The 18,668-nt window shown below is 53.1% G+C and overlaps 1 protein-coding gene across 1 annotated transcript in view; it reads left to right on the forward strand.

Moving 5' to 3' along the window:
- The window catches only part of ZBTB16 (zinc finger and BTB domain containing 16), a 197,067-nt gene extending 178,777 nt beyond the window's left edge, over positions 1–18,290 (forward strand). Inside the window, exons 5-7 of the mRNA XM_022558983.3 lie at positions 3,653–3,823; positions 8,645–8,812; positions 10,836–18,290. Coding sequence (XP_022414691.1) covers positions 3,653–3,823; positions 8,645–8,812; positions 10,836–11,065 — 569 coding nt within the window. The 3' untranslated portion in view covers positions 11,066–18,290. The remainder of the gene's footprint in view (positions 1–3,652; positions 3,824–8,644; positions 8,813–10,835) is intronic.
- Positions 18,291–18,668: the final 378 nt, after the last annotated feature.

The raw sequence follows: 18,668 nt of genomic DNA on the forward strand, positions 1-18,668 counted from the left end.
AGGCTAGCACCCGACCCCCTCTTTTCGTGGCACCGCATTGCCTGTGGAATGAAATCTAATCTGTCCCACCAGGTGATATGGCCCTCTGCCATTCAAACCCCCATAACCTTCCCTGCTCATTTTCATCCTCAGGGTCTGTCCTCTGCCCCTGCCTGCTCTGAGATTTGCTTGCGGGGTTTCTAGCCTGGCTCCCATGCCCCCCTCTGGTCCTTGGCTTCTCAGTCCGCTTCATTCCTTAAAACCTAACTCAGATTCTCCGAAGCCCTCTTGGCATCAGCCTGTCTTATCCTCTGGCTGGTCGTTGGCTTGTCTGTGTCCCCCACTAATCTGGGACCCTATTTCTCCGGTTGATCTCAGCATCCCTCTTGTCACCTAGCACAGTGCCTACGCTAGGTGATATTTACCGAGTCAGCTGAATGGACACGAAATGGGTTCAGCCATTCCTGAGAAGAAGAGACCACATGGTGGGGCAGCTTTGGGGCCCTGGGAAGACGGGGAGGGGTGAGGTTGCAGGGTTCTCAGTCTGCCCTGCAGTGGTACTGACCCTCAGAGCTCCTCTGGACCTGGCTTTTTTAAAAAGATGTATATGCAATTTCCTTTTTCTTTCTTTCTCTCTCTCTCTCTTTTTCTTTCTTTCCTTCCTTCCCTCCTTCCCTCCTTTCCTTCCTTCTTTCCTCCTTTCTTTCTTTCTTTCTTTCTTTCTTCCTTCCCTTCCCTTGCCTTCCCTCCTTCCTTCTTTCCTCCTTCCTTCCTTCCTTTCTTCCCGTCCTTCCTTCCACCCTTCCTTTCTTCTTTCTTTCCTTCCTTCCTTCCTTCCTTCTTTCTTTCTCTCCTCCCTTCTTCCTTCCCTCCCTCCCTCCCTCCCTTCCATCCTTCCCACAAGGCATGTGGGAATCTTAGTTCCCCAACCAGGGATTGAACCCGCACCCCCTGCATTGGAAGCATGGAGTCCTAACCACTGGACCACCAGGGAAGTCTCTGGGCCTGGCTTTCTAGGCTCGGGTGTCCTCCTGGGAATGTCATTCATGTTCCCTCTGATGCAGATTCCTTCCACACTGAGGATTTCGGAGGATGCATAAGGAGAAACCTGGGCTCTTAAAGGGCGTGGTTTGCCCAGAAAACCTGCTCCATCTTACTGAGAAAAGGCAGATGCTTGATGTCTGGCTTCATCAGGACTCTCTGTGGGGTGAGGTTAGGGCCAGAGAGGGGGCTGGTGCTGGGGGCCCTCAGGATGAAGCAGCCACAACATGCCATGTCACAGGACATGCTGCAGATGGACTCCATTCTGGGGCAGGCTGGCCAGGCCAGACTGGGCTTTGAGGACTCGCTGTCAGCCGTCGTCTGCTTCTGCTGGGCAGACTGCTCCCATCAGTGTGCCCCCTCAATCAAGTGGAGCCAGCACCCGAGTACCTCGCAGAGGTCTTGCTGGCTCCCAGTGGAGTAGGAAGGCTTCAGAGAGCTTTACCTTGTGACTCGGCTTCCACTGCACGCCTCCTGGCCCAGGTTCTCCAGCTGTTGCTAGGATGGGCCCTGCATGCACTGGGGCTCCTGAACCAGCTGGGTTGGAGCTGCCTCGCTGGTGTCATTATTGTGCCTCTTCCCAGAGAAGCCCATGCAGACAGGTGGCAGATCCAGAGGGAGACATGAGCCCAGCCCTGTGATTCCTGAAATCAGACATACTGAAGCATTTAACAATCCCAGCTCTGCTTCTTTCTAACTGTGTGACCTTAGGCAAGTTACTTAATCACTCTGTTTTCCCATTTGTACAAAGGGGCACGAGAATCCTGCCTTGCACGTTTTAAATGAGATGACAACATAGATAAAGCACCTAGCACACGGCCTGTAGTAGTTCCCCTTCCCTTCTGCTCTTTGAGTCCAGGAGCAAATTTGTGCCCTTGCTGATATTCCACATCCCCTACTCAGCCTTCCCTGGACCTGGATGCAGGCCATGTCTGTCTGCAGGTGTGATGAGCATGGCTGAAGGTGCTGTGAGGGGTGGGGGGCTGGGGAGAATGAGAGGCCGTCTTTGCCTTCCCACCAGTCCATTCATTGCAAACCCAGCCATGAATGGGACTGAGTTGTCCAGAACGGGCCTTCCATTTGCTATCTCTGTTGATGGACCCCGGAGGCCACAAGCTCTCTGTGCTGTCCTTCTTGTCACCCTCTTTCCGCCGGGAGCTCCCTGATGCCACATTGAGCAGCCCACGACTTGCCACAGCCAAAGCTCTGCTCCACCTTCCACTCTGGGCTGCCAGGCACTGGGCCTGACCCCCTTTCCTGCTTGTGTCCTTTACACAGGGGAGGCAGCGCTGGGCTGACCACAGGTGATAATGCCCAGATGCCGGCAAAGAGAGACGAGCGGATGGGGAGCTTCCCGGGGCAGGGGGCTGACACGCTTAGGGAAATGGAATCCAAAATGGTAGACAAGGAGCTACTGGTGAGTCCTTGGAAGGTTTAGATGCTTCCTCCTGTGGTGCTGAACCCCGCAAGGCCATGGTCCCAGAGCAGCATCAGGAAGGGGGTTGATAACAGACAGAAAATGGCAGCCTGCCTTTGTAGGGTACCATGGGGTACCTACCCGTGCTTCTGATCAGCACAGGGAACGACCAGACAGAGTTAAATGAAAATCTCATGTCCCTCATTAGCTTAAAATCCCTTGACAGTTGCCCGTTGGTCTTGGGATGAAGCCTAAAAATCTTAACATGGTTTTCAAGACCCTGTACGAGCTGGCCCTGCCTACTTCTTTGACCTCCGCTCTACTTTCTTTCTGCCTCCTCAGGTGACCTGTTCTGTCTTATCCTCTGACCCGTCACGTTTCTCTCCAGTTCAAAGATACTATTCCATCTTCTTGGAATGCTCTCCTCATGGCCCAGTGTGCTGGGTAACATCTATGATGAGGGCAGGCACTTGGTACCGTTTTCTGTGGCTACATCCCCAGGGCCAAAGGAGAGAGTCCTCCTTATAGAAGATACTAAAATAATATTTGTTGAATGAATGGACCCTTAAGATGTACGCATTAATGAATGGAGACGTGGTTAAGAGAATCGGGTCTGTAGCTCGCATTAGGAGCGGATCAAATCCAGGTTGCCTGGGTTTGAATCCCAGCCCTGTTTGCTTGTGAGCTCTGTGCTACTTCGGACAAGTAACTCAGCCTCTCTGTGCCTCCTTCTCCTTATCTGAAGGGTGAGGATGCAGAGCCCGCCTTTTGGAGATGGGATTTTTAAGTTAGTTACACTTGAACGACGGCTGGCATGTATCATCTCCATTATTGTGATTCCTCACAGAGGCCGGCCTGGTGCCCCACCTCCTGTGCCAGGCTCTGAAAGTCCCTTTGATAGATGCCTTCTTGGTACCCTGCCTTTGGCACAGACCTCCATACGATTGCAGACTCATTTGCTGCTCTGATGTGTTTGATTAATGTCTTTCTCCCACTAGACTTTAGGTTCCATGAGGGCAGGAAGTAAGTGGATTCTGTCCACCGTTGGAGCCGCACAGCGGGGGCTCCAGCAGCATCGCGTGGCCTGCACCACCTCTGGGTTTGCCACCGAGGGTGGGGCCTGGGGTGCTGGCCTGACGCTGGCTCTGGCTCCAGCCTAGCTGGGTGAAGAAGGCCTGTGTCCAGCCCTGAGGCTTTCCCCCCTGTGTCCTGCAGGCACGGACATGGCTGTCTTCTGTCTGCTGTGCGGAAAGCGTTTCCAGGCCCAGAGTGCGCTCCAGCAGCACATGGAGGTCCACGCGGGCGTGCGCAGCTACACCTGCAGCGAGTGCAACCGTACCTTCCCCAGCCACACAGCCCTCAAACGCCACCTGCGCTCACACACAGGTAGGCCAGGCCGGGGACGGGCAGGGCAGGGTCTCTGGGAACCACTGTCTGCATTTCCGTCCAAACACATCGGGCGGGGGTGCCCTCAGCCCTCCTCTGCTCAAGCGTCGGGCATGCAGGGGCCTCCGAGGTACAGGTCAACGTGGACGCTTCTTATCCTGTCCCACCCTGGGCACCTTTGGTTCTCAACATCTCTGTGCCCGACAGAGAGGGTGCCCATTAGAAATGCAGGCTCCTGGGTCCCATGCTCAGAAACTTCCATTCAGTGGGTACAGGTGGGATCCGAGACTCAACATTATTAGTAAATATTCCCCAGGGATTCTGATGCAGGTGGACCCAAGACGAATTTTGAGAAAACCTGCCTTCTTGGTCTCTGTCTCTGCCTTTCCCCCTCCCACTGCTGGCCCACTCCACACACACACACACACGCTGTGCACACACACTCCTGAGGTCGGCCTTGGGCTCTCAAGGGAACGTGGCAGAAGTGGTCCTGCTTATTCCCCAGTAACAGAAGCACACGTTGTAGCCCTAGCCCTGGTTAGGGGAGCCAGTGAGGTCGTATAAACAGTGAGCCATGAAACATCCCTGCTTAGCCAGTTGGAGAAGCTGGGGGAGGGGAGTAGTTGTGAGCCAGGGGGTCTGGGCTGGGATACTTGGTCCTGAGAGCCGAGAGGCATTTGCTTCCTTGCGGCGGCCCCTGACCCTCTAGCAAGGTCATGGGTGACTTGAAAGCCTTCCTTTCTCTGGCTGTACATGGATAAAGGATTGCCTGTTTCTGAGTCCGCATGTGTCTTTGCTTGTGTGTGTTCTGTCCTGCTTTTGGGGTGAGAGGTGGGCGATGGAGCCAGGGAGACAGAGAGGCAGACTCTCTTTCTGAGTACGTAACAGGGTATGTTCTCATGTCTGCTGGAGAGGGTATGAAAAACTCTGTGTGCCTCATGACAGCATTGGCAGGACCCTTTCCTCACTCTTGGGTCTTATCATGCTCTGGGATTAAGTGGCAGGCTCTGCTGAATACGGAAGGGGCTTTGTTTATCACGGACCGAGGTGGCCTGGCCTGCCAGCAGTAGGCATCCTCGCCAAGGAGCCTGCCTGGACTCCTGCTTCCGGATGCTCTTCCATTCAGGGGAGCATATTGCCTTAGCATCACCAGATTTGCTTAGAACTTTTTAGATTTGCTGGCTTCGGACAAGGGGAGGTCTCCGAGGGGAAGGCCTGACAAGAAGGGCAGAGGAGGAAGGGATGCTGACAAGGGCTTTCTCTGTAGTGACCGCATAAGCATCCCCTGCAGGTATTGGGTTGGCCAAAAAGTTCACTTGGGTTTTTGGCAAGATGTTACAGAAAAAAACCCGAACGAACTTTTTGGCCAACCTAATACATGCACCTTCCTGTCAACACCTCCCCCACTGGGCCCCCAAGTTCAGCCTTATCAAAGGTGGCCAGTTACCTTTCAGTCACTTCTGAGCATTCTGCTGGGCCCCATCAGTTGGATTCATGTGACTGGAACGATCCCAGTCCTGCTAAGCCCACCCAGGATACACCCTGCCCTGCCCACCGTAGCTCCTGAGAGCTCAGATATCAAAATGCCCCCGGCCCCTGTGTCAGTCATGGCTCAGATCCATGGGGAGGGAGTATTTCCAGACATCGTTTAGGAGAAGTACTTGCTTTTAACCTAGGAAACATGGAGCATGTGTGCTGCCTGCTCCAACACCCATGGATTTCACACCAGTGAGGCCCTATGCGCACAGCCCTGCACAAGCTGAGCACGCCCCGCACAATGCCTCATTAATAGTCCCTTGTTCTTGGCCCATTTCTGCTGCGGCCGGGTGTTTAGCATCAGCAGCTGTGTTGGGTAGGTTAGTCCAGCCGCGCTCTCGGCATCGATGGATCCCTGATTCACACGGCGCATCGTATAATAAACTCTCCGCTGTGCTGAGTGGGGGAGCTGAGTAGCCGACAGGATGGGGCTGGGGTGGGAAGGATGACACTGGGCTTGGCCACAGTGCCAGGGAGGCCACCAGGTGAGGACAGACCGCTGGGGTCACAGGTGCACTGGGCAAGCCCGAGGGGGGCTCTCATTAGTCTCGTTTGTCCTGTACTTAATGTCAAGCTCATTAAAGAGGCTACAGAGTTAATCAACCTACCACAAATTGGATTTTGAGTTCTGCAGCCAGTTTTGTGTACATTATGGCAACACTGACACGGGGTGAGGATTTTAGGCCAGGTGCTTGCCATGTTTCAAAATCCGTGTGTGTGTGTGTGTGTGTGTGTGTTGGTGTCTTTTTTTTCTCCCCCCCTAACTTTTTATTCCTTTCCCTGGGCTGACTCGAGACATTTCATATTTAAACTCATGTAACATGTGATCCACTTCATAATTAAATTCATAAAAATCTGATCAAACCAACCTCTCTGCCTTAGCCTTTTGTTTTTTAAACTCTTAGGGCCCCCCTCTGGAGGGGGAAGGCACAGACAGACAGCGGTGCCTACCTCCCAACCCACCGTGTGGCTGCCGATGTACGTTTTCATTACCGGCTCCTCTGAAGTCTCACGTGGCCTTTGCTTTATTTATTTATTTATATCTTAATGAGGATACCGAATTCTTGATTAAAGTTGTAATCGTTGCTGATTCAGTAAGGAGGGGAGTCGGATGTCAGACGGGGCTGTGTGTGCAGACGTCTACACGCAGAGAGAGTGGCACACAGGCCCAGGCGTGCACAGACCAACCCTCACTCTGTTAGACACACGGCTAATTAGGAGCAGGGTCTGCATGGGCCTCTCCTTCCCTGGGGTTGGATGGGGCTGGCGGCTGGGGACGGGCCAGTCTGCACAGCCCCAGCAGCGAGGGCGTGGGCAGGTGCCTGGAACTCAGGAATCTGCTCATCCCCAGATCTGCACGTGGAGGCTCTCCTCTGAGCCCAGGGCAGGGCTCCCTAGAGTGGCTTTGCTCTTTGAGCTTCTTCCATCCTACCCCTCCGATGGAAGCGCTCCCACCCACCCGTCTACACCCTCGGAGCATCTTGCAAACCTTCCACCCGTGAGAGAGCCCGCCAGGGAGCAGACCGCAACGTCCTCTCCCCACAGAACCTTAAAAACCCTTCAGAGCCATCAGAAGAGATGAGAATGTGTGAGGGTGCAGGGGCTTGCGTTCGAGAAGGGGGAGGTTTGGTTAGCAGCCTGAGGAGGGGAGAGAGAGAAGAGAGTAAAATATCATTTGAAAGAGGAAGTGAAGGCACAGGCATGCAAGTCTATAACGAGAAGGACAATTTATGCCCAGGCACGAGCACAGTTTGACATGGGGATAATGAAAAAACGTAGGTCATTGTGGATGACTTAAACCTTCAGCGGCTGAAGAAAATGTATGAAATGCAGAGGACATTATACGGTTGGCAGCCCCGCACATCTGCAGAGGGACAAGTGAAATACAGTGGGCCATTCTTTACCATAAACTATGGCTGTTGGAGGTGCAGCCCAGAGAAATTGTAATTACAGTGACAAGACGAATCAGCGATATTTAAATATTCATGAACAAAGTCTGGGGTGATCAATCTGTCTTTATTGTCTGTGCCTTCACTCCTGTAATAAATAAGTAGCTGAAGTCTTCACCTTTCATCCCGACAAAGCCCCCGCTTCGGGTACAAAGGGAAAGATGGTTAATCCCCGCACCCCATCCTCAGAAAGGAGGCTGCTGGGCATGGATTCCAGGCCGGGGAAAGGCAGTTCTCCCCAAGTTTCATATGCTGACATTTCCCGAGCGTCTGCTTAGGGTTTACTCTGTGTTGCGTGCTGAGGCTACAGGGATGAACAAGCTTCCCTTCTTGTCCTCACGGTGCTTGTAGTCTGTGGGCACGGTGGGTGTCACAGCAGATGCAACACAGCCTGTCAGTTAGCAGTCCGGTTAAGTATCCAGTGTCCAGATTCTGGAACCAGATCTGAATCCCAACTCAGCTCTTTATTAGCTCTTTGACCTTAGGGACCGTGTTTAAGCATCTCTAAACATCTCATTTTTCTCTTATGTAAAATGAGAAAGATACTGTCTTCCTTGTAAGGTTGCTGTGATGATTACGTGATACGATTGATCCATGTGAAGTTCTTAGCACAGTAGTGAGCATTCAACAAATGTGGGCCGTTTTAATTAGAAAGTGCCATAAAAATTGTACTACTACTACTAAAAGGACAAAATGCTGGACCTTTCTTCTCTCTGGGGACAGAGGAGAAAGTGACTCAATTTGCCTGAGCAGGGGACAGTGGGGGTAGCGCTAAAGGGAAACTTCCAAACCGTGGTGACACGTGAGCTGGACTTGGATGGGTGACTAGGAGTTCGCCAAGGAGAGAAGAGGAAATCACGGAGAAAAAACGGTTGCATAAGCCTGTGGAGGAGGGAAAGAGCAGGAGGAATTTGGGGGACAGTGAGAACATTGGAGGGATTTTTTTGAGAGTAGGGGAGTCAGGCTGGAATGGCTTTTGCCCCTGTCCTAGAAGAAAGGAAGCTGGGGGAAGGGTCTCGAAGCCCCTGGGTCTGCTCTGCCCTCAGGGGACCTGCTTTCTGGTGGCTCTGTTCATCCCTGAACCAAACAGGCTCTCTTTTCCCGAGACTGGCCCTTGAGGCGTGGATGGCCACTGGGCCACGGTAAAGTATGGACGCGCATGCGCAGGCGTGCTCCCTGTGATGCTAAGGGGCTGGCAGGGGGTGGAGGGTCCCTCAGTCATCTCTGGAGGTGGCGACTATGGGCAGCCTCATCCGGCACACTGAACCTGCCCTACTGTCCCCTAAAGAGGGGGCCGAGGGAGGCGGGGGCCTGATCCAGCCCCTTGTCCCCACAGGTGACCACCCGTATGAGTGTGAGTTCTGTGGCAGCTGCTTCCGGGATGAGAGCACACTCAAGAGCCACAAGCGCATCCACACGGGCGAGAAACCCTACGAGTGCAACGGCTGCGGCAAGAAGTTCAGCCTCAAGCACCAGCTGGAGACACACTATCGAGTGCATACAGGTACTGAGGACACACAGCTGGCTCTGGGGCGGGGAGTGGGCAGGGGCAGGTGGGTCCGCAGAGAAGCCCGGGTGCCCATGGTCCCAGGCTGAACCGAAGAGTGGAACAGCTTCTGTTAAGTGTTAGTATGGTGACCTGAGTGCCACTTCCTCCCTGCAAGGGTGAGGCCGACCTTGCTAATCAATCACAGCGCTCTTTCCAGGAGCCCAGACTAGCCTTCCAGGCGGCCATACCAAGAGCTCACAGAGGATATCCATTCCTGAATCCTGAACTGGGGGTCAGTTGGCCTGATTAGCTGAAAGTGAAGGCTAAGGTGATTTCATGTGACTTGAGGGTTACAGGAAGAACTAGGCAACATTAAGTTAGGTTATGATGAGGGTTGGGAAAAATTGTATGTTAGATTGAGTTCGGTTCAACAATTAGAGAAGCAGTTGGATTTACTAACCCCTCTACATGTATAATATTTTACCATTTCAAAGGGCCTTCATGTTCCTTTTTACATAAAAGAAATGTGAGCAACTGTTTTCTTGGGGCCTGAGGACAGAACAGGTGGAAGTGGTCCCGATATCCAGAGTTGCCAGAGTTGGGGGCAGTGGATGCTGGAGCCGGCCCAAGCCTGCCTGGGAAAGCCATTGTGCACATCTCTTTCCAGCCCCGTATTCTTTGTCATCACCTTGGTTGCTTAAAATTGGCTACAGTGGGAGGGTTCACAACATGGCCATCAGCAAATGCTACAAAATCAGGGCTTTTGGAGAGCCAGTTGTTAAACATTTACAGTACACTGCCAGTTGGGGGGTAGATAGAAGGACTTCCTGTGAGGGTGAGACATAGTGGAAGGTAGTGGAATGTGGCAAAGTAGGAAGGCTCCCCTGATCAGGGGAGACAGCTGCCTGAGCAGAGGAATGGGGAGAGGGGATCAGATAGGTCCTGCGGGCCCAGGGGAGAGTGTGTTTTCCCGGGAGGGGAGGTGGACAGAGGGAGCAGTAAGCAGAGGATACATGTTGTCATAGCTCTGCTTTGGGCCACAAGGAGAGGATGGGGTGCTCGTTGCTGACAACTAGAGTGACCCCCAGGGTTTCCCAGAGCCCCTTGTCGGAGATGTGACCTGGCAGGTGTATCATTAAGTGAGCTGGCGCTGACTATTGTAAATAGCTGGTCGATAGTTAGATCACTCTGGCTGTTCATTACTTCATTATTTTGCAGGGGCCTCTGCACAGAGGAGTATCGATAGCAAGAAGGCTGGCCAGTTAATTACTGTATCAGAGCAAGGTTCCCTCACGTCCTCTGCTCAACTCCAGCGGACTGTAACAGAGGGTGGGCGGGTCGCAGCTTGGGTGTGGCCATGCACTCCCAGGTTCTCTGTCCCTCCCCCATTCTGGCCCCAGAGGGGAAGGCAGGGTCCAGGGCAGGCTCTAGAGCCTTAGAGGAGTAGCCATTCCCGGGTTTAGCACGTTTGCAGGATGGGGTCCCCTCAGTTTTACCCCACCTCTGTTCCCCACCATCTGTAGCCCTGTAAGGACTCCATCCCCTTGCTCCCCTGGAAGGAACTGTGTGCTGAAGAGCCATCCCTAAGCATTTGAGAGGCCTCGCGGGCCCTTTTCTAGACCTCCCTTTCCTTTCTTAGGAAGGGGAGAGTCCGTGCCCCTGAGAGAGTTAAGAATGAGTCCAGGGGCTGGAGCTGGCCCACATCGTGGCCACTAGCTACGTGTGGCTATTCACGTTAGTTACAGTGAACAAGATTGAGAATGTAATCCGTTGGAAACTAACACACCATTGTAAATCAACTATACTTCAATTAAAAAAGAAAAAAAAAAAAGAATGTAGTTCCCAGCGGCACTCAGGAGCCACATGTGACTCGCGGCTGCCACACTGGGTGGTGCATCCATAGCCGTGGAGAGTGCTGACCGAGAGGGAGGGGAGTCTCCAGCAAGCCCGAGGGGGCGCTGAGGGTGCAGAACATCCCTGGGGCAGATGTCACAGCCCCCTCCCTCTGTCCTGGCCTTCTCCTGCCCTCCCCCCACAGGTGAGAAGCCCTTTGAGTGTAAGCTGTGCCACCAGCGTTCCCGGGACTACTCGGCCATGATCAAGCACCTGCGAACGCACAACGGTGCCTCGCCCTACCAGTGCACCATCTGCACGGAGTACTGCCCCAGCCTGTCCTCCATGCAGAAGCACATGAAGGGCCACAAGCCCGAGGAGATCCCGCCCGACTGGAGGATAGAGAAGACTTACCTCTACCTGTGCTATGTGTGAGGCGCCTGCGGCGGGGGCAGCGGGGGACAAGAGGAGTAGAGACGGAGCGGGATGACGTCCAGGAGGACCGTGTGGAAAACACAACAAAAAACAAACAAGAAACAACAAAGAAAAAGGAGAGAGAGAAGGAGAAGGAAACCTGGGAGCTGTCGGGCTCTGGGTTCTCTCTGGGGCTCCAGGTGACCTGGATGCCTGGCTGAGCCCCTCCCCTCGGGCCTCCATCCCGCCTTTCCCGGCTGGAGCTTGGCCTGCTCTTCTTGGATGGGGGTGGAGGGGCTTTTGTTCAGCTCGGATGGTGGGATGTTCTTCTCTTCCCTCCGCCCAGATCCTCCTTTTGTGTCCGGAAATGGAGACTAGGAAGGGGGGAGGGCTCCTCCAGTCAGAGCCGAACCACCTCTGCCTGCCGTGCTCTCACTGACCCCTCGGGAGGTGGGGGCTGAGGGATGGGTGGGCTGGGGGTGCAGGACGGGGGCCTGCAGATGCTGGAGCTGGGCGGGCTCACTGGCTGACACAGACGACGGCAGCTCTAGCTTGCTGGGGGCAGACTGGGCCGGGAGGGGTTCTCCTGCCCTTCCCGTCGCTCAGTTCATCTGTTGCTTTCTTCCGCTCCGCCACACCTGGGTGCCCCGTCATGGTCTTCAGGAGCCTCAGGGCTCTCAGCCCCTCCCCCAGCTCCTGGCTGCCCGGCCCCGGTTGACTCCTGTCCTCCCAGCCCCCCATGGATCCGGATCCCTCATCCTCCAGCTCCCTGTTGGGGAAGCTGTGTCTGACTCCAGAGCCCCCACTTGCACCCTCAGCTTTCTGAGAACGCAGATGAAGTAAATGGAAGGGCCCATCCCAGTCCAGCCCTGTCCTAAGCCAGATTCCTGCTGAGCTGCTTTTGCTTCCAAAATGGAAAAAGGAAACAACTAAATACACACTACCCCACCAAACAAACACACACAAACACAAACCCCCTGTGGCCCTCCTTCAGCCCCTAGGAGGAGGGATCCATCAAAGGGCTCATTGCCCATGGAGGGACGTGGATGTCCTTCTCCAGAGGTGCCCTACACCTGGAGGGGGACCCCTGCCCCGGGAGGGTGTCGGTGAGTCGTGCCGGGGACCCTTTGAATATACGGGACCCCAGACCTGGTGAGCTCCATGGGAAAACCCAGGTCCAGAGGGCGGTACAGAATTCCTGGCTCCCTAGGGCCCCCCAGTCCACGGGGAGGAGGTGGGGAAGAAGGAGTTGAGAGCGCTTTGCCTCGTGTTATGTTTTGCTTCTTTTCTGTGTCCTCTGTTCACCTGTTAGCACATTGTACTTGAATTACCTCAGTTTTTTGTGACCTCATGAGCTTTTTTGACCCCTGCCTGTATCTCTTTTTTGGTTGGGGGCTGGAAGGATGGGGAGAGTGTTCTTTTCTGTTTCTTGTGTAAGTTAATGGTGAGTTTAATAGGCTTCAGCTGGCCAAGGCCCTCCCCGTGTCCACTAGCGATGAGCCTCCCAGCTGGAGGGGGCCGTACGGAAGGGGCTGAGTACTCAGGATCTGGATGGGAGGCCCGGGCAGAAGGTGGGGTGCCTGCCGGGGACGGACGGGGTGCTGGGGGCACGGCAGAATCACAGCCGGCTCGGCCCAGGCGTGATGTCATCCTGCCTAAAACACTCTGGAGAGAATCCCACCTTTCTTACAGTTTGCTGGGTCATCCGGGTCTGGGGGCCTGTGTTCTTCAGATCCCTGCAAAGGCGTGACCCCACCTCTGTGTGCATTATCATTGCCCAGACTGGTCTCTTTTCAGGGCTGGTTGGGGACAAGCCGGCCTGGGTGTTGTTGCGATGGGGCGGGGGTGTTGTTTTTCTAAAAGCTACCTCTTACGTTTGTCCAGTTCTTTTGTTCCCTTCGTGCCTCCCATCCTGCTGCTCTACTTCCCCCAACTTCTCCCAGCCTCCCCTCCCTGAATTTTTGGAAAGCACATTTGCAATATTTGTGTTCGCTTTGGGACGGGTCTTCCCGTTTCATATCATGCTTTATTTGTAAGAGTTGTGGTTTTTTTCTTTCCTTTTCTCTCTCTGAGAAAGTTGTGGCTGCATTTTTACCTTAGGTTATAAAAAGTGGTTTAGGGAAGCGGTTTTGGGGAGAAGGGTTGCGAGGCATACGGGGAAGTCGGAGGGATGGGTGCTGCTGTGACCGCCCCCCTGTCCCTCGGCCCCATCCCTCCTGCCCTCCCCTGTAATCTCGCCCACCAAATCTGAAGGCCTTAAAAGTTGTGTGTTGGGGGGATATGGACAGGGGGGACTGGGTCACTAGACCGTTGATTGGGGATGATAATGTAGGGAGGATGCTATTTTGCAACTATAATAATGACTTAGTGCTTTGGAAAGGAAAAAAAAAAGTTAAACTTGAAATATGTAACTAGAGCAGTGGTCATGTTTATAATGTGAAGAGTGGACTCATTGGGGGAGGGGCAGTCTGTAAGAAATCTTTGTGCACTATTGCCGCCTCCCCCAATCTGGGAAGAAGAGGGGACAGGCTGGCCCTCAGGGGATCTGTAAATCCCAGAAAACAGTATTTGAACAGCAAGATGTCATTCAACTTTGGTGGGGAAGGAAAAAAAAAATCAAACTATTCCATAGACCTAGTTGACCCCTCTCCGTCTCCCCTACCCTTCCCACACAGCCGGTTCTCCTCCGCTGTTCGTAAAAGCTGAGAGGGTTGAGCTAATATTTACAAATTGTAATATTTTTGTAATATTTGTTAGTTCCTTCATCAGTTCTACCGGACCTTGCCCTTTCCTTTCGTAATGTGAATAGGAAAAAAAAAAAAAAAAAATTCACCACCACCACCACCAAAATATCCCTTTGTACATGCGTGTGTGTGCGTGCGTGTGCTTGTTGTGTGCGGTTGTGTGTTGAATCATGCAGTATTGTTGTAATCTGGTGTTGCAGCATTGCATGGTACCTAATCAGCCCCTGCCTGCCCCCACCATCCCGGAGGGAGGGATCCTGGTCGAGAGGTAGGGAGAGAGGGTTGGGGCATGGGGTCTCTGAAGGACGCTGAGTGGGGAGACCTCTGTACTGGACTCTCCCCTCCTCTCCCATGAAGCCCCGGACACCCTGAAGAGACTCCAACATGACTCTTTCCCAACTTCCTGCTCACAAAGACAAAATTCTGACCTTGCCAAGGTGGCCAGGCCTAATGGCCAAGGTGAGGGTCAGAAATTATCTGGAGGCTTTAGAGACGAGGAGGGTGGAGACTGCTCTCTCCCCAGGTGAGATCCCTCTTCTTTGCCATCTGGCCCCTTGGTCACCCTGCTGCCTTTGGCTGTGGTACTGCTGACAACCCTACTTGCTACTGCCTTATCCAGCACAGTGAGCTTTCTCCAGCCTGGAAAGTCCAAGTGGATTAATAGTTCCTTTCCTATGTTCAGCTCCTATAAGCGTGTCCCTTAATGCTTTTGGTGACATTTCCCCCTCACTCATGTGCTCTTTCCCTATTCACTCCTTCACTCATTCAAAGCATTAAAATCCTATGTGTATATAGGATAGACAAACATATAGATATATATATATATAGCAAGAGAGAGATATAAAATAGTACATATCATTGCTGCTTTGGGCTGCTTTGGAGGAGGCCACGAATACGGGGAAGGGAGATCTGGGGTATAGGGGTGGGAAGGGAGGCTGGGGGACCCAGTGATTCCGTACAATCCAGGGATGCAACGCGGGCTTGTTTAATCTTTGTGCCTGAACAGTTTTTCCATGTTTAGAAAAGAAAAAAAAAGAAAACCTGCTGCAATTTTTCACAAGTGTCTGGTACCCTTCCGGATGCTACTGGTACAACTGGCTACTGGGGTGTTGAGGCCTTGGAGGGACGGGGCCCTTTGGCTCATCTCCTTACAGTGGAGTGATCAGTGGCGGGGGCAGCCTTCTGACTCTGGGGGGACTGGGGGAGATCTGTGGCCAATTCCCTGCAAGCCCAACGAGGGTGAAAGCTGGGGGCACGGGACATAGGACAGAAAAGGGGGAAAGATCGGACTGTGTTCGTTCTTCCTAGGGCTATGTTAAATCTTTTCTTTTTCCCCTCCCTTCTTGTTTCCTCCTTCCTGGAGTTTCATGGCGGCACTTACCTGGATATTTCAGTAGGAGGGAAGAAGGCCAGACTATCCCTACGCAGTGAGACTGATGGGTGGAGGAGGAAGGCACAGCCGACCAGGAGGAGTGCAAGACAGACCAGGGGAGTTGGGTCAGGGGAAAAGGGCTGGGGAGAGGGTGTTCAGGCCCCGCAGGCCTGTTAGCCTGAAGCCCTGCCTCCCTGAGTCCTTGGCATCCCAGTTTGCAGACAGGGTACCAGCCTCCTGGTGTGTGTCATAGGAGTTGTTCACATAGTGTTATGCATGATCTTTGTAAGGTTAAGAGGCCGTGGTGGTGCACCATGACATCCGACCCATATATATAAAGATAAATATATATATATATGTATGTAAATTATAGCACTGAGGGCTCTGCTGCCCTGCTGGACCAAGCAAAACTAAGCCTTTTGGTTTGGGTATTATGTTTTGTTTTGTTATCTGTTTGTTTTCATGGCTTGTCTTCTGTCGTGACAGCACAAGTGCCAGTCCAATTGCTCTGTATTACAGAATAGTGTTTTTAATTAATTGATGTTCTAGTTCATGTCTACCTCAGCACCTCCTCTTAGCCTAATTTTAGGAGGTTGCCCAATTTTTGTTTCTTCAATTTTACTGGTTACTTTTTGTACAAATCTCTCTCTCTCTCTCTCTCTCTCTTCTCTTTCTCTCCCCCTCCCTCCATCCCTCCTCCCTTCCCTCCCCTCTCACTTCTGTTTGTTTCATTCTCTCTTTCACTCTCCCCTTCTTCTTGCCCGCTCTGGCCCCAGCCCAGCCCTGCGACCCCACATTGTGCTTGCCAGCCCTATCTGTCCTAGCCCCGAAGCAGTTCACCCGAACTTGTGCGGTCCTGGTTGCAGCTTTCCGCATCTGCCTTTGTTTCGTGTAGATTGATGCGTTTCTTTGTAATTTCAGTGTTTCTGACAAGGTTTAAAAAGAAAAAGAAAAAAAAAAAGAAAATATGAAATTACTGCTGCAGGTTTTTTTCTCTCTCCATGTGTCACTAAGTGAAGTTTGTGCCTTCTATAGCAAAGAGAATATTTTTTACATCCTACTAACAGTAGATTTTTTTGTAGTGAACATTTTTTGTATTTTTATTTATAAGTCTCATAAGAAAAATAGCAATGTTCAGTTGTATACCTTGAATCTGCAGTTAGAAGAGAATAAAGTTAATTCAGTTGTCTCTGGCTTGAAGTGTCCCCCCTTTTTAAAAAGTGCTTTGCCCCTTCTGCCTTTTCTTGGGTGGAGAGGATCTGAGATTTCTGTCTGGGGATGGGAAATAGAATACCTTACACCCCAGCCTCACTTATGTGGCACTTTTATGCCACATTTGTGAGGTGCATACCCACCTTCATGACACATTTATGGAATAAGTTTTAGTTGAAAAAATAGCATTAAATACACAAATAGCATTTGATCTTTGGTACAATGAATGTATGAAGCAGGCACTTGTCCATTTATCCCTTCAACATGGGCGTTCATCCATTAACTTGCACAGTTACTGTCGTGAGCCATGGGAATACAGCGGGAATAGAGCAGACAACCCCCTGCCCTCAGGAGCTGACATTCTAAGCCACCGGCTTGGAATGTTTGCTTAGGTTATAACGCATTCCGATCACACAGCTGGTGAGTGGCAGAGTCAGAACCTGCATCTAGATCTCTTGATTCCAAATCAGGTTCATTCTTTCCTGACTCCAGAGGCAGGGGACTCCTGTCTGGCCTTTATTATACAGATATTTTCTTCTTCTTCCTCATAGCCAAGTGAGTTTCATCAATTCCTCAACAAGAAGCTGCCACCCAGTTAAAGGTCCTTAGGTCTGGCAGCTGGGCGGAGTGGAGAAAGGAGACTGAGCTGGGGGAGCAAGCCCAGCATAACCATTCGCAGGATAAAGCATTTGCACAAAATGAGATGGGCTCGACTCCTCCCGCCCCGCCGTCTCAGGGCCCAGACTGCTTCTCTGGGTGTGTCTGCTTTCCTGTCCCTGGGGATGGGAGCATTGCCCTACCGGTAAATGTAGCCGGAAAGCCAATTCCACCCAATCTCAGACACGCTGGCTCAACGCCTCTGCCCAAGGCCGTCCGACCTGCCCAGCGCTGACCAGAATAATCAAAATAATCCGTCTCGTCACCAAGACTTAGGAACACAGCAGGGAGTGTGGCGACGGCCCCTCCAGGGTGTGAAACCAGTGCCAGGCCTCAGGGGCCAGCCTGGCCTCCAGCATCATCCGGGAGTCACTGGGAACTATCTCCATGTGATACCCTCCGGGCACCAGCCTGCAGGGAGGCCCAATTCCCTGCCTAACCTGCCCGCTCTGGGCGCTGACTGGAAGAGGGGTCTTTCAGCCCCTGTGCTCTGGGACCCTGGGCTGGGGTCTGTGTGACCCTAGGGTTGTGAGCTGCAAAGCACCTGGAGCTACACTTGCCTCCCTGGACGGATGACAGTCCCTCTGCCGGGTGGCTGCTCTGTCCTGCTGTACTTTCTTCTCTCCTCTCCTGGTCTCTCTGCTCTGCTCTGTCATTCTTCCTTCACCTCATCTCTCTCTGTTCCTCTCACCCAATCTTTCTCCATTCTCTCCACTTCTCTCCCCTTCTCTCTCTCTCTCTCATTTCTCTTGGGGTTTCCTTTTGGCCTTTGTGTCTCTCCAGTATCCTTTTCCTCTCCCCATATTTCTCATCTTGGAAAACGATCCTTTGCCCAGAATATATTTGGTTTGACTTGGAGCCTCTGCCCCATTCCTCCGAACCATCCATCCAGCCCTTTCTTCTTGGGGTCCCTGCTCGTTCCCCAGGCCTCTTCACAGTCCCCTGCACCCCCTCCTCCCGCTCAGGCCTCAGCTTTCTCTTGACAGATGGGAGGGCAGTGAGCTCTCCCTCTTTAAAACAACATTTAATCGCCGTTTTCTGTTCTTGGACATCAAAGCTGGGGCTTAGGCGCTGCGCCGGGTCGCAGTGCGCGGTCTCTGAGGGAGAGGAGGTGAGTGAATAGGGGCCGGGCTGAATGGGCTTTGTGTGACCGCTGGGGTCTGCCTGCTTTACATGCTCTTTGACCCAGATATGATCTCATGGAGAGAAAGGGGCCCTGGCCAGGCCAGCCTGAGAACGCTCCCTGGCCTGACTCAATCCACCAGCCCGCCCCCTGCCCACCCCCCGCCAGCCCAGGCGCAGCTGCCCTCTGCCCCAGTCCTCCGAGATGGGCAGCCTCCTCCAGGACCGGACTTGCCAAGAGGGTGCTCTGCTGGGGTCAGAGGAGGGGCCAGGCCGCTGAGGGAGGGGCTGCATCCCTCTTGGATGCGTCTCCAGGGACTTAGGTGGGACCCCGCCCAGGCCCACACAGAGGCGCAATGTCCCTTCCTGGCCAAGGCTCCTGGGGTTCTGGCGGGCACTGGGGCCACACGTATCAGCCTAACAGCTCTCCTCCCAGCCGCTCTGAGGAGCCCCCCTCCCACCAGAGGTGGGAGAGCCAAGGGGCAGAGCCAGCAGAGACTTGCTAAAGACTCCAGCA

The sequence above is a fragment of the Delphinapterus leucas genome, chromosome 7, assembly GCF_059928025.1.
Source record: "Delphinapterus leucas isolate spDelLeu-1000000601 "Yukka" chromosome 7, BTC_Dleu_Yukka2, whole genome shotgun sequence".
NCBI classification, from domain to species: domain Eukaryota; kingdom Metazoa; phylum Chordata; class Mammalia; order Artiodactyla; family Monodontidae; genus Delphinapterus; species Delphinapterus leucas.